Here is a 13,561-nt window from a genome sequence, read left to right on the forward strand (position 1 = left end):
TGGAACGAAAGTAACTAGTAGAGATCAAAACAAACATTCCAATTGAATCATGATAATGAGATGTCACGTCCCCCCAACATGAGCTTTCCAATTAGCTATGGTCATGGGGGACACAATTTATTTTTATTTTTATTTTTGTTATTTTATATATGTGTGTATTTTTGGGAAATATAACACAGGGTCACATTCACGACCTGTTTAGTAGATTTTAAAAATCTAGAGATTTCAAATCTATAGGTTTTAAATATATGGAATCATGGGTCATAAAATTAATTGTTTGATTAGCCCGAGTCATTGGAATGAAATTTGTAGATTTATTATAAAAAAACATTTATAGAATTATGGTTCAAATGTTTAGCGCTTTTATAGTAGGGGTGAAATCACATCATACCCATACCCATAAATTTCACATCATACCCATAAATCTACATATTTACATTTTTAGTGTAAAAATATAAATCTCTAGATTTATTAATGAATCCAAAGATTTACACAACCAAACATGTATAAATCTTCCATTTGTGAATCAAGAGATTTCAAATGTCTAGATTCATGTAACCAAACAAGCCCAATAACACCTTAGATGTAAAACCCTTCCCCCACATGCACTAGGAAGGAGGGGTTTAGTTTACTAATGTGACAAGAGACTAATGGCATGAGGGTAATTGACGGCTATAGATTGCCTAGCCAACAATTGACATTAACTTGCTGACATAACTTGTTTTACCAAAAAAATAAGAGCAAATTGCACTGACACAAAAAAAATGAAGGTCTTAAAGCATTGACACTTTACTTTATGTTTAAAAAACACAAAGATTCCAAAATTGAATTTTCATTTGATATATTTGTCTAATTTGTCACTGAAAACCTTTCAGACACTGTTTATTTAAAAAAATTATCCTTATACTAAACAGTGTCTAAAAGGTTTTTAGTGACAAATTGGATAAATATATCAAATGAAAATTCAATTTTAAGGTTTTTGTACTTTTTAAACATAAAGTAGGGTGTCAATGCTATAAGGCCTTCATTTTGAGGTGTCAATGCAATTTGCTCAAAAAACAAAGAAAAACATATAACTTGATTATTTGGTTAATTTCATATTTAGATTTCTTATCATTTTTAAGGCTTAAAGTATTGATATTAAATACTTTATCCGGTTGGTGATTTTAAGAGATACATTATTTTGAATCGAATAGTATATCGCACTAATCATTGTATTTTAGTGCAATTGAGACGTATATATATCAAAGTAGGCGAACGCTTCTGAAACCTTAGACTCGTTATGCTGTTCGACTGAACTCGTTGTCTCCGTGTCCACCGAAAGTCCGTAACCTTCGTCACCATCAACATTTGGTACTCTCTCGATAGCTTCAATAGTTCACTAAAAGCCTTTGGTGTAATGAACCACAAGCCCTTCAGAAAGAAATAATCAAAAAGTGCCGGGTTGGTCGTTGGAACCGACGGTGACGAAAGCGGGCGATGCGGCCGGTTACCGGAACCGCAAGGTATATATATATATATATATATATATATGTATATCGTATCGACGACCAACATAGATACGTATTATAGGATATTTTAAACCTTAACCTGTTTTTTTCTGTAGAAGTTGTCCCACGGATCTTGGCTGGATGCCAACCTATCTCCAGGGGTGCTTTCGACTGTCAACATCAGTAACAAGTGATAATCGCTTACGTGTCAAGTAATGAGTTACGTACGGAACTTCGATTCAGGGCGTGAAAGCTGAAGAAAAGTTTAAATGAAAAGGAGAAACCGACAGTTGTCGGTAATAATGTGTAAACAAAAACGAATATAAGTCACGAGTCACGGCTGTTAGTGTCCGTTATCGATACAAGACAACAACAATCAACCGTGACATGACGTCGTAGTCTCGAATCCCTCATTCACTATGAAAGAAACAACTTTTCGAAAAATTTCCACCTGTTTCTCACTATTTAAAGAGTAATAATTAGTTAGTAAATAGAACCAAAGATAAATTAATATAAATAATAAATAAACATCACAAAAATCAAATTCGTTATTATTTTCCTTTCACATGTAATTATCATTTAAGCAGCCGTTAAAAGCGTCTTCTTCCCCAAAATCCAGCTGATTCAGAATCTGAATCAGACCATTTCCAAGGCTTTCCGAACCCTTGGTTTCCAATTTCCTTAACTCTTGAAACTCTCGATTCTCACTTCAAGTATCAGAGTTCGTGGTCTGTGTTCGATTTCGTGTTTCTTTCAGGGTTTGTTACTGTTGGACTCGATTCGCCGGAGAAGATGAGTAGTAAGAAGATAGAAGAACGGAACGAGAAGATCATTCGAGGTCTCATGAAGCTTCCTCCCAATCGGAGATGTATCAACTGTAATAGCCTGGTACGTTTTCCTACTTTTCTCTGCTTGTCGTGTGGAAATGTTGCAGAGTGGTAATTTCTAGGGTTTTGAGTTAGAAGTTTGTTTTTCCGACGTGAACCTTAGTTTGGGTTGTGTTTTGCTTTGTTTTGGTAGAGATGGTACTGAATTAGGTTTTGCTTCTTTTGTATTCGCTTAAGAATTCTGAAAGTTCTTTACTCGCTTTGTTGCAGGGTCCTCAGTATGTCTGTACTAATTTTTGGACTTTCGTTTGTACGACATGCAGTGGGATACAGTGAGTACTTCAATTTTCTTTCGGTTTTAGCTTTTAGTCCGCTTCGATGACTTTGGATTATGGTTGAACTTGAATACTTGAGAGTAGCTCGATTTCTGAGGTTACTGACTTGCTTGATAATCTCATGACCAAATCTTCTTCTTGGTTCTCTTCTGCTTTATGGTCGCTCACAATTCGTGTTTTGTTTTAGGCTGATTAGATATTCTTTGCGTATATTTTATTGAATAAACTGCATCAATTGGTGACATCTCTCAACTTCATGGTGTTGTTGATGGATTTTTTTCCTTGGTGCCATACAGCCGTGAATTTACTCACCGTGTGAAGTCAGTATCCATGGCTAAATTCACATCCCAAGAGGTTGAAGCTCTGCAGGAAGGTGGCAACCAGGTAAATGGAACTGCTCTTTTGTTGCTTCTGGTGGTATGGGTTGCTTATTTTGTTAACTTTGTGTGTTTATTATCACAAGCGTGCAAGAGAAATTTATTTAAAGGACTGGGACTTACAAAGGCAGAGATTGCCTGACAGCAGGTGAGAGATATGATACTTCTTTTGTCTATCCAAGTTTTATTAGTCTTGTATGTTGTGTAGATGCGAATTTATTATGATTCTTCTTGCAGTAATGTTGATAAAATTCGAGACTTTATAAAGGCCATTTATGTGGATTACAAGTATGCTGGTGGAAAGGCCTCTGACAAGCCTTCTCGAGACACGCAGGCACTCACTTCTTGTTTCATTTAAAATCTTTGGAATATTCTGTTCAATTTAGTCAAATGGAAATTGCCAATTTGGGCTAACATTAGGTATTGTTGAGTTTGCCAGGACATTGGAAACCATGAAGGTGATACCAGAAGAGCCAGCTCCTACCATTCCTATTCTCAGAGTCCACCATATGAATATCAGTATGAAGAGCGGCGATATGGCAGGCAAGCTGGTGCACTTAATAGGAAACCTGGTTCCGATCGGGCCCTTGAACGAAAAATTTCTAGCTTTATTTATAGTCCGGGTCGGTATGAGGATAGGTTTGCAAATGAGAATTCTGGTTCTAGAATTTCGGACTACTCTGTGTCAAGTGCAGGGGATCCAGTCAGGTCTGGTAATCAGTCACCTAATTCTCAAAAGAGTTTTGGATTTGGCAGCCCTCCAGTTCAGCCTGTGAGGGACATCTTAAATGAAGATGTACGGCGTCAAACGATGAATTCATACTCAGAGGCAAATGCTAGGAGAGACGTAAATGGAGTTCCACGACCGCAGGTTGAGTTAGTGTTACTTCATTTCACTCCCCACCCCCTGCTTTCTATTGTAGAGTAAGTCTGTAAATGTTTCTAGTGTATTTCCATCTGCTGTATCAGTGTATGGTGTTCACTTAACCTCTTCAGTTATTTTGCGTTGACTTGCTTGCTTTCCCTCCCCCCCCCACCAACAGAGAACCACATCTTCAGGAAGCTTTGGGTCATCTGATAGCAACTCCATGTCTTCAAAATCTGTTAGTTCAGGTAGTTTATTTGATGTCATCTCAGAGCCTGAACAGTCTGTGGGAAGTCAGCAGGATAAAATACATTCTTCACCTTTTTCTCAATCTTCTGTTAACACTAATGTGTCAAGTATGGACCTTTTTGCTTCATCATTTGTGCAACTACCTGCCACTTCTTCAGCACCAGTTTTAGATTTGTCTTTATCATTAAAAACTTCTCATACTCCATCTGTAGATTTGTTCCAACAACCAACACCATCTTCGGCTCTGTCTATAGATTTGTTTCAACAACCATCTTCGGCTCCGTCTATAGATTTGTTTCAACAACCATCTTCGGCTCCATCTATAGATTTGTTTCAACAATCAGCACCATCTTCAGCTCCAGCTATAGATTTATTTGCGTCAAGCCAGAGTTCTTCAGTACAATCTCTTGATATGTTTGCCAATATAGCACATCAGCAGTCAGCTACAAAGATGTTGGAGAAAGAACAATCAGGATTCCCTACTGCAGAAAATGAAGGTTGGGCAACATTTGACTCTCCTCCTCAAGTAGCATCTACCCTTGGAACGAATGATGTGGGCTGCCCTACCAGGGCTCAAGCTCATGAATTTCCTGCAGTGTGCTTAAAAGCTCCTGCATCCACAAATACGGGTGGAAAGTTGCAGCCAGTCCCAAGCTCTGCGGGTCATGGCTTGGTTTCACCTGCTTCCGGTCTATGGCATGGGGCCACACAGGCTTTGGCCTCCACTAGTCTAGTACAGGTAACAAATCCTACAACCCAATTTAGTTACCCTAATATTTTTTCTTCTGAAGGCTTGGAAATTATTGGATCTGTACTACAGTTTGTGAATGGTTTCATTGAATTGATAGTTTTGGTTTTTCTTTTTTTCCCCTTTTTTTTGGGGGCGGGGGTTGTTAAATTATGCAGCAGTCGTGGAATGCTTTTGGAGGCTCAGTTCAGACGTTGTCCCAGTCTTCTTTTGAGAATATAACCCAAAGTACTGAGCCACATGTTAAATCCTTCACCGGTCCAATAAGCACTCAGGTATTCGATCCATTAAACTTTTGGATGGAAATCTTTTCGAGTTGTTGAGGAAGTGTCAGAATATCCATAGCTATCTGCTGTGTTTTTATTAATAACTGGTTTTGGTTTCATTGTAATGTACTGGATCAGTCATGGGATGCTTTTCAAGATTCCACCGGTAGTGTTTCACAAACTTCCTTTGGGAATCCTCCACATACAAATGAACTACAGGGTCAAGGCTTCAGTGGTCAAACCAGCACTCAGGTGGTGAGAACAAATATATATCCCATTAATGTGAGGATGGTTTCATGTGTCTCTGGTTTTGCTTATTGTGCTATTTGTTTCAATTTTGAAGCAGCCATGGAATGCCTTTGAAGATCCAGCTGACAGGCATTCTCTAGCATCCTTTGAGAATCTACCACCAAAAAATGAACCACAACCTCTGGCGCATAACCCTGCTGCAGCCACTGATCAGTATTTGAGCTCAAAAGTTCATGAGGTATCTGTCCTTGCCATAATTTTCCTAATTGAAAATCACCGACTCTGTAATCCACTTTTGCTTTTATGATCTTTGCAGCGACCCAGCAACAACGGGTTTCAAAGAATTATCATGGAGGAGAGAGCCCCTATGCCTAGTGGTCCAGTTAATAGTGCTGTAGCTGCATCATCATTCACTCCATCGGTTTTGCCTTTGGTGGTCTGTACTTCCTTGGTCCAATCCAGTCCATTTGAGTGATGTGCTTCGATCATATTTTGCATTTTTTTTTTCTGGGTCTAAATGATTAACTGGTTCACTTTTCACAGGGAGGACCTCCAATGTATGGTGCTGATAGGAAATCCACCAATCCATTTGATATTTCCTATGATTCTGATTTGGAACCTAACAGTATGGTATGTTATGTCACTGATCTTCTTAATCAAAAAAGTGCTAACCCCCCCCCCCACCCAAATAGAAGATTCTTTTGGCTGTTTATGTCAATAACTTGACTATTTAAACTCTTTTGGGTTTATATAGTGGCGACAACAAATAATTCATTCACATTGGTTGCTTTTCAAATGCAATGCATCATGTTCTAATATGCTATGCAATGTTGCCGTATTAATCTTGGTTGTAATTTTGATGATTGCTCCGTGGCCTTACTTTTCATTTCTCGTAATTCTGAATGATGATGTTTGATCCCCAAACTTGCATATTCTGATTATGTCAGTTTCTTTGTTGGGGTCTGTTGTTTGGCTTGATCGGCTTGACTAATTAATTTTGGTATGGTCTTGCCTTCAGATCAATATTAAGAAGTTTTGTGGTTGCCTCCTGTTGGTCCCCCCCCCCCCCCACCCACAAAAAAAAAAGAAAAAAAGAAAGAAAGGGATCTGATTATTGTTTAGTCCTTTGCTCAATTATGAGGTATTGAGTTGAACTGGTTCCTTTCAGCTATTTGAGTGTTTCCATTTCCATTGGAGTAATTTATGGTTGTCTTGAGCTTTGAATTTTAAGAGAAGAAAAAAGAAAAGGGGGGGGGGGGGGGCTGCTTGGAATAAGATGTATTTGTCTTTGGATGGATTTCATTAGAGGGCTGTACACTTTGTTTTACTCATCAGGTTTCTTCTCATTACAATTGTTCATTTTAAAGAGAGAGAGAGAGAGGGGGTGACTGACGGAATGTGCATAACAGCCTTGTTTGGGTACTGGAAACCATTATCCTAAGATCTTTTCCCTAATGATTCCATTCTATTAATGGTTGGAGCTAATTGGCTAAGAATGTTTTGTTTTGAACTGCTGCCAAAGAAGGCAACAATGCTCTCAAAGAAGAAAGGGGAGAGAGATACCTTGGTTATTATACGCATGTAAATCACACAATACACATAAGAGACAGAATCCCTAAACTACCACTTCCAACAGTATATATCATAGCATATTGAGACCCTCCTCAAGCTGGAGCATGCATATCACCGATGCCTAGCTTGGAATAACCACAAAGAGATGCTGGTGCTGGTTCTGGTGTTTTGGTATTGCAATGTGTATGAGAGATATAAGATCCTGTTTCTGCTACACTATTTTTTTCGTTCTCCCAAGTTAACCTACTATAGAAAACTAGGGTTCCCTATAGTGTGGGAACACTGATGTTTTGGATGGATGCTGCTGTGCCTTGCAGTTATTGTTATCTTATAAAAAAATTAAGGGTTTCCTATGCTGTATTACACTGCACAAGAGAGCTGTCTTGTCCTTGTGCTAGTGGCTTCTCTCTGTGCAAGTAAATCTTCTTATTGGCTGGCTGACTCTTATAACCTATACCCTGATGGTATTGTGACGACTATGTGAAAGATGTGTTGGTGGGTTATTTTTTAATCATCAGATCTGTTTTTACTCATGTTCTTGCAAAAGTCATTGGTTGGTTGGGATTTTTGAGGCAAACCATCTTCTGTTGGTCTGATTATCTTGTAAGTGTACTACGGTGTTCTTTACATGTATATCAGTTCATAGACATTTTTTGAATATCTGAGTCTTCTATGTATGCTTTATCATTCTCTATCTAACCTGCAGTTTCAGTTGTGGTTTCTTAACCACAGGCTGTTCCTTGTGCCTGTGGATAACAATGGTTGGCTGGTACCAGTAGATGCTTTTGGATATGTTCAATCAGCATTTTCTGTTTTTTTGAGGGGCTATTCTCCTGTGATCTGCCTTGTAATCTGTAACTGGCCCTGCTGTTGTCCTGTGGCTTTCTGAGTTGCTCTTGTTTGACATATCGTTTCTGTGTCTCTCTTGCTGGATATTATTTATTCATCACTATGGCTCAATTGAATTCCTCTGTTATATTGTTAATGTCCAAACCTCCTCGGTCAGACAAATTAGTACTTCAACTTATCTTCAGGGAGCACAGCCTGTTGAGGTATACCTCATTGCAACATAAAAGAGGGATTATTTTTGTTTATCTTCTCCTTTCTGCAGATTCGAAAGGCTTCAAAGAACAGATGAGTGAGATGAGTGCGAATGACGGGGTGTTGGTTTTGGCTGTGCTATAGTACAGTACCTTTTGTGTTTGACAGTGTCTTTCTCACATTACGACCAACACATGCCAATGTTGTCTGGTGGAGGATCACAAGGAAAAGGAAGAATACAAGATTATTATAGTGCAAAATAATCTCTTCTGCAGAAAATATATGCAGAAGAGGTTGCCAATATATGGAATTTTGATAATTTCTGCTGAAAATAAAGTATGCTGTGCTGCCAAATTTCAAATTGGGTTGGTTCCAGTTTTCTACTTACCCTACCTACTCAACAAACTTGCAACTTTGTGTTGCTGATTTGAGGATTAATGACTGGTCCCTTCCTAAAGTCCAAGTGCTATGTGTGGCCATTTGTAGATGGCATGGAATGGTTTTGGAGGGAACTGCATTCACTTGTAGTGGCCACATAGAAAATTTTTTGAGGGAAACTCAAGTTTCGATTGGGTGAAAATGGGAAACCTAGGTGGGAAATTGGGAAATTTCGAGGAAACTTAGGACTTTTTCGTGCAAGTTTCGATAGGTTTTAGAGAGTATTTTAGAGTGAGAATCTGCATTTAAGCTAATTAGAGCATAAAAAACACATTAACACTTGCATTTTGCTTACCAAATCAATGTAGGTATGTCATTCAATGTACACAACATCAATGTAGGGTTGTCCGAGAAGTACACTATAAAATTAACTATTTAAGTACATAACATTCAATACATAATTTCTAACTTCAAAACATCAAATACAAAGTAACTAACAATAAAGGGAAAGTACAACTCAGTGCCAAGAGGAGTGCCTCAATGGATCCATCCTGTGAGTTGAGTAGTACTATACCTATAACATCCTCTCCTCCAACCAACAAATGTAGACATCCCATGACATTTTTTGCCTATGGTTGTCAAGATAATCTACAATTGCAACTTTATAAGTTTGGTCATCAACATGCCTAAGATAACCAGTCTGAGGGAATACGCAATTTGGATAATGAAGTCCCGTTGGAGGGGGTATTTGTTGTGGTATTTGGTGAAACATGAAAGAAAAAAAAAAAATTGAAAATTTGTGGAAGTTATGAAACTTGCAGGAAAAAAGTCTCGGGTTTCCACAAAATTTGGGAATTTTTTTTCTCATGAACCAGCTGGTCTTGTTGGGTTGAAACCAGGTTTCGTCGGTTCGAAACTTGGGAATTTTTTCAGATCCTAGTTTTTCGTTTTGAGGCTCCAAAAATGGGAAATTTCGGTCAAAATTTCACAAGTTTTGACCAAATTTTTTTCTATGAATGGCAAAGCCAATGTGGAATAGGTTATGGATCCATTGAAATTTGGTTAAGTTGTGGGGGAATAATATAGTTAGTATTTGTCAATAAATTTTACATGAGTTTGCTGAAAAAACTGAGGTTAAATTTTATGGAAGCATGTGAAGATTTATTAATGGTGTGCCCTTACAGAAGTTGTCAATCGTTCAGGAAATTTCTTCTCTTTTATTAACATTGATGTCAAAAGTAGTTGAATTTTCACTTTGGCAACTGAAAGAAGAATTAACAAAGAGGTGAATGTGAATAATTCACAAATGCCATGCTTGCAATGTAATAGAGTACTATGACAGGAGAATAGCTTTTGTTATACAAATGTATTTATTCATTATTTCGTCCATAGTTACTCATCAACTTTTGCTAGCTCAGTTGGTGGTGGTGGTTTGCCAGTTGAAGTGCATGTTCCCCTAGGAGTTCATTGATTCCCCTGGCCATGAGTGGTACCTTTTGTCCCTTCCCCCTTGTGATAGACCTAAAAGGAATAAAAAGGACCACCACTCATTGAGGTTAATCATATGACTTATGGCTGGGTATTTGACTATATTTTTAGAACTTGCATGGCTCATAGTGGGATTTAGAGACCACACTTTGCACTTGTTTTCAGCTGATATTACTTTCCACTTGCAGTTATTGGACATGAGCTCTTTGCAAGCCACGCTACCCAATCCTCAGTTGCCACCTGCCTTCCTAAATCAGCCGTGGTTCCCCCAGAATACAGGGACACCTTATATTCCAACTGCACCACAAGGTAAGCTTCAGCCCCTTGTTTATTGCTTTTGACTGGCAGGTGTTCATCTCACTTTACCTCCTTCCCAACCTTCTCCTTTCTTTAGTTCTTTCTGTTAAATTATTTTAATTCAATTTGGGTTTTGCTTCAAAATTTATAGGGGTCCTACCCTGCATGGGAGGTCAAGCGACAAGCCCTCAGTTGCAGTAAGTTGCCTTTCCATTCATTATTATTCTCAATAGTGATTTGCAGCTTTGTGAAAGTTATGCTTGAAAATTACAGTAGTTCATGGGAGTGGTATGTTTCACACCCCCCCCCCCCCAACCCCAAAAAAAAAGGAAAAAGGAAAAGAAAAAAAGGAAAAGGGAGGTCACAAGTTCGTCTTGTATGATGTTAGTGATCATATCTGGCAACATATGGATGCATTTTTTTTGTTGGTTTCCCTGGTTTTGGTTGGTTATCTTGCAGACAAACTTGAGTTTTTGGTTTATTAACCATCGTTTTTGTGTGTTTCCTTATTTTCAGTCTCCCAAACACCCCCCTTCCCCAAAATAAAAATAATAATAGTAAAAATAAAAGTAAAAGAAGAAAAAAAGAGCGGTAATTAGCGCTACTCTTTCCTTGGGACCGTTGAATGTGTTGTCATGAAATGGATATTAATTGTCTTTAGCTTCTTTTTTTGTTAGTTGAATTGTTCTACACTTAATTTAAACTATTTTTTATTTGCAGGAACATTGCTGCACAAAGCCCTGTAGCACCTCTAGGTGGCAATCCTTTTGCCTAGGAGCAGGGGAATTGAAACTTGTTGCATCATTTCCAACTGCTGGCCCTTTGCTAAATTGTGGGGTTTCAGGTGTGTCGTCTTGTGAATATTCCTAGTGAGGTAAAAACTATGTTGTAGAATCCCTCTTCGAACACCACTGCACAACATTTGGAGGGGTTTTCAAGAAGTTTGGGCCATGGGAGCTTTTCCAGAAGACGGGTCGGGGGAAATAGTGGAGTATCGTCTCATGGACAGGGTGTCGTGGGGAGTCATGCGCCAACTCTTCTTTGAGGTTCAGTCGCATGGTGGGTATGGGTTTATCCCTACAAAAGCCGGCTCTGGGTGGTTGGAATCCAAAGCCCTTGGATTATTAGTTCAGTTTTTATTTCTCTCTTTATTCTTAGTCTTCTGCAATGGGGGCTTGTAATATGATTTGGTAGTGTGTTGAATTCTTTTCCGGCAGGGCATTTGTTAGGCTATTTCGTATGATATGGCACATTTGCTAGCTATATAGGTGGAGCCGACTTTGAAGAACATAGGTTAGTTCTATCGTGGAATGCTAGTGTCTTCTTGTATGATCTAATCAATGTATTATTGTATTTTTACGGTATAAACTTTGATATGTTTGCTGTAATTGGTATTGCATGATTGTTCCATTTATTAGGACATATGTTCAAAGAAAGTTGTCTGTGTTACGATTTCAGTCCTTCATTCGAATGCTGATTCTGCATTGGTTACGAAAGTGACTTGCAAGTCGGTTTCTGATGTTGAACCGACCTAGGTCAGATAGATTTGTCTTTGCTCTGTAATGGAAGTTTTGCTTTTTCACAACTAGTTACCTGCTTGAAGAAGGAAAACATTTCAAGCTAGAAAAATAGCTATTACATTGGATGACAGGGGCTTCTTTTGTTTTCAAGTAAGAGGAGATTCTGCGAGTAAAATTATTTTCCTTTTCTTCATTTCGGAATGATTTATTAGAAGATTTTCTTTTACATGTGAAGATAAACTGAGCCTATGGTGGAAGGAAAAATGCTACGGGGCTTACTTACTTAAGAGTCTAAAAGACTGGTGAGACTTCGAGATACAAGGTACGACACTCTAGTTTATTTACAGAAAAAAGGAAAAGAAAAAAGAAGAAGCTGTTTTCTGTTGGTGTTTCTGGATCAATTAAGGTTGTATGCATTATAATACTCATCAATTAATTTCAGTCTGTTGGTGCAGAATTTATCGGGTTTACAGATAGCAAATCACTTTAGTATTTTCATAAAAGGTGGTTACTAGTAATCGCTTCAGACATACGGTTTTTTTGTTTTGCATTTGTTCCCCCCACAAAATCACAAGAAACTTATAGCCTCTAAATTCACTTTTGCAAAAGCGTCTCTTGCTTCTTGGTACTGCCTAGGATGTGTGGTGCTAAAGTGAGTTTGGAAATCAGTCACGCAGTTTTTCCGGTAATTGCAATGGTGGCATCGGTAGACATTGCGATGGTGTTCCGTGAGGTAGTCCTCAAATACAGATTTTTCAGTCCTCTTATTCATGTCTTCGAGCTGCAATCGATTCTGCCTCAAGAGTCTTGAAATGTTCTCGATGCACAAAAAAACACCCAACACCCAAAAAATCAGTTGTTGCGGCAGTTACCCCACCGTTCTGATACCATCCTAAATTAACCAACACCTAAAAACCAGCCGTTGCCGTCGACCTAACCCAAATCTGGCTCTAATAACAATATTCATTAAAATCACAAAAGGATGAGTTTTAGGTCACCCTAACCCCAACCAGACTTTGGTACTAATGTTAATTAAAATCATAAAATGATGAGTTCTAGATCATTTACCTTAGTGATCTTGATTGCAATGGATCTGGACATAGGAAGTGTCTCTTTGCGTTCTATTTCCCTTGATTTGCTTTGCATACTCTGTAGGTTATTTTCACGCCAAATTGGGAAACGAGGTTCATGATTAACTTCTCTCTTTGGAGAATTCATAGAGCCAATGATAATATATTTTTTTTCCAGTCATCTATTTGGTATTCCATCCGTCTATTTATAATATTTTCTCTCAACCCTAATTCTTTAATTAGTCGTCTACTAGACAAAAGGGAAACAATATTAAAGTCTTGCTTAGAATCAATTAAATAGTTGAATAATCATTTAGGACTACGTAACCGTTTTGATGTCACCTATAGCACCAATTGTAGTGGGACCCACCTACTACAATTAACATTCATAAAAGGTGTCCTGCTACACAGTTGTATAGTATTTTCATAAAAGGTCGTAACTAGGGATCACTTAGACATACGGTTTTTTTGTTCTGCATATGTTCCCAAAAAAATCACAAGAGACTGAAAGTCTGGGAAATTCAGTCGAAAGCGTCTCTTGTTTCTTGGTACTGCCCAGGATGCGTGGTACCAAAGTGAGCGGGTGGGGGTGGGGGTGGAGGGGAGGGATTAGCTGATATTTTATACTTGGGAAAAGGGCAAGCAAAAAAATTTCAATCATGGGTAGCTCTGCCTTGTGTAACTATGTTAATTGGTTTATCACACCCCCTCAAGTGAAATTGGGAAATAATGACAGTGAGCTTGGGCCAAATGCAAGTGAATTAGGAGATAGACCGACTCATCGAATAT

General features: G+C 38.3%; 1 protein-coding gene across 1 annotated transcript; it reads left to right on the top strand.

The window, feature by feature from the left end:
* Positions 1 to 2,191: 2,191 nt before the first annotated feature.
* ZIGA4 (ARF GAP-like zinc finger-containing protein ZIGA4) lies at positions 2,192 to 12,545 on the top strand. The gene is made up of 15 exons (XM_089166700.1): positions 2,192 to 2,378; positions 2,588 to 2,649; positions 2,949 to 3,036; positions 3,116 to 3,177; positions 3,267 to 3,363; positions 3,469 to 3,900; positions 4,073 to 4,882; positions 5,050 to 5,166; positions 5,296 to 5,409; positions 5,501 to 5,644; positions 5,723 to 5,842; positions 5,950 to 6,036; positions 10,074 to 10,194; positions 10,334 to 10,379; positions 10,903 to 12,545. Exons 1-15 carry the CDS (start codon positions 2,283 to 2,285, stop codon positions 10,955 to 10,957), a joined length of 2,451 nt encoding a protein of 816 aa, XP_089022826.1. The 5' UTR covers positions 2,192 to 2,282; the 3' UTR covers positions 10,958 to 12,545.
* Positions 12,546 to 13,561: the final 1,016 nt, after the last annotated feature.

The sequence above is a fragment of the Hakea prostrata genome, chromosome 1, assembly GCF_041222555.1.
Source record: "Hakea prostrata isolate BN-2017 chromosome 1, UWA_Hpros_2, whole genome shotgun sequence".
In the NCBI taxonomy this organism is placed as follows: domain Eukaryota; kingdom Viridiplantae; phylum Streptophyta; class Magnoliopsida; order Proteales; family Proteaceae; genus Hakea; species Hakea prostrata.

Excerpts from the sequence above, each read along its gene's own strand:
- ZIGA4 (XM_089166700.1), top strand. The coding sequence starts at position 2,283 with ATGAGTAGTAAGAAGATAGAAGAACGGAACGAGAAGATCATTCGAGGT. Across the intron at positions 2,650-2,948 it reads ACGACATGCAGTGGGATACA|CCGTGAATTTACTCACCGTG; the intron begins GTGAGTACTTCA and ends GGTGCCATACAG. Across the intron at positions 3,901-4,072 it reads ATGGAGTTCCACGACCGCAG|AGAACCACATCTTCAGGAAG; the intron begins GTTGAGTTAGTG and ends CCCCACCAACAG.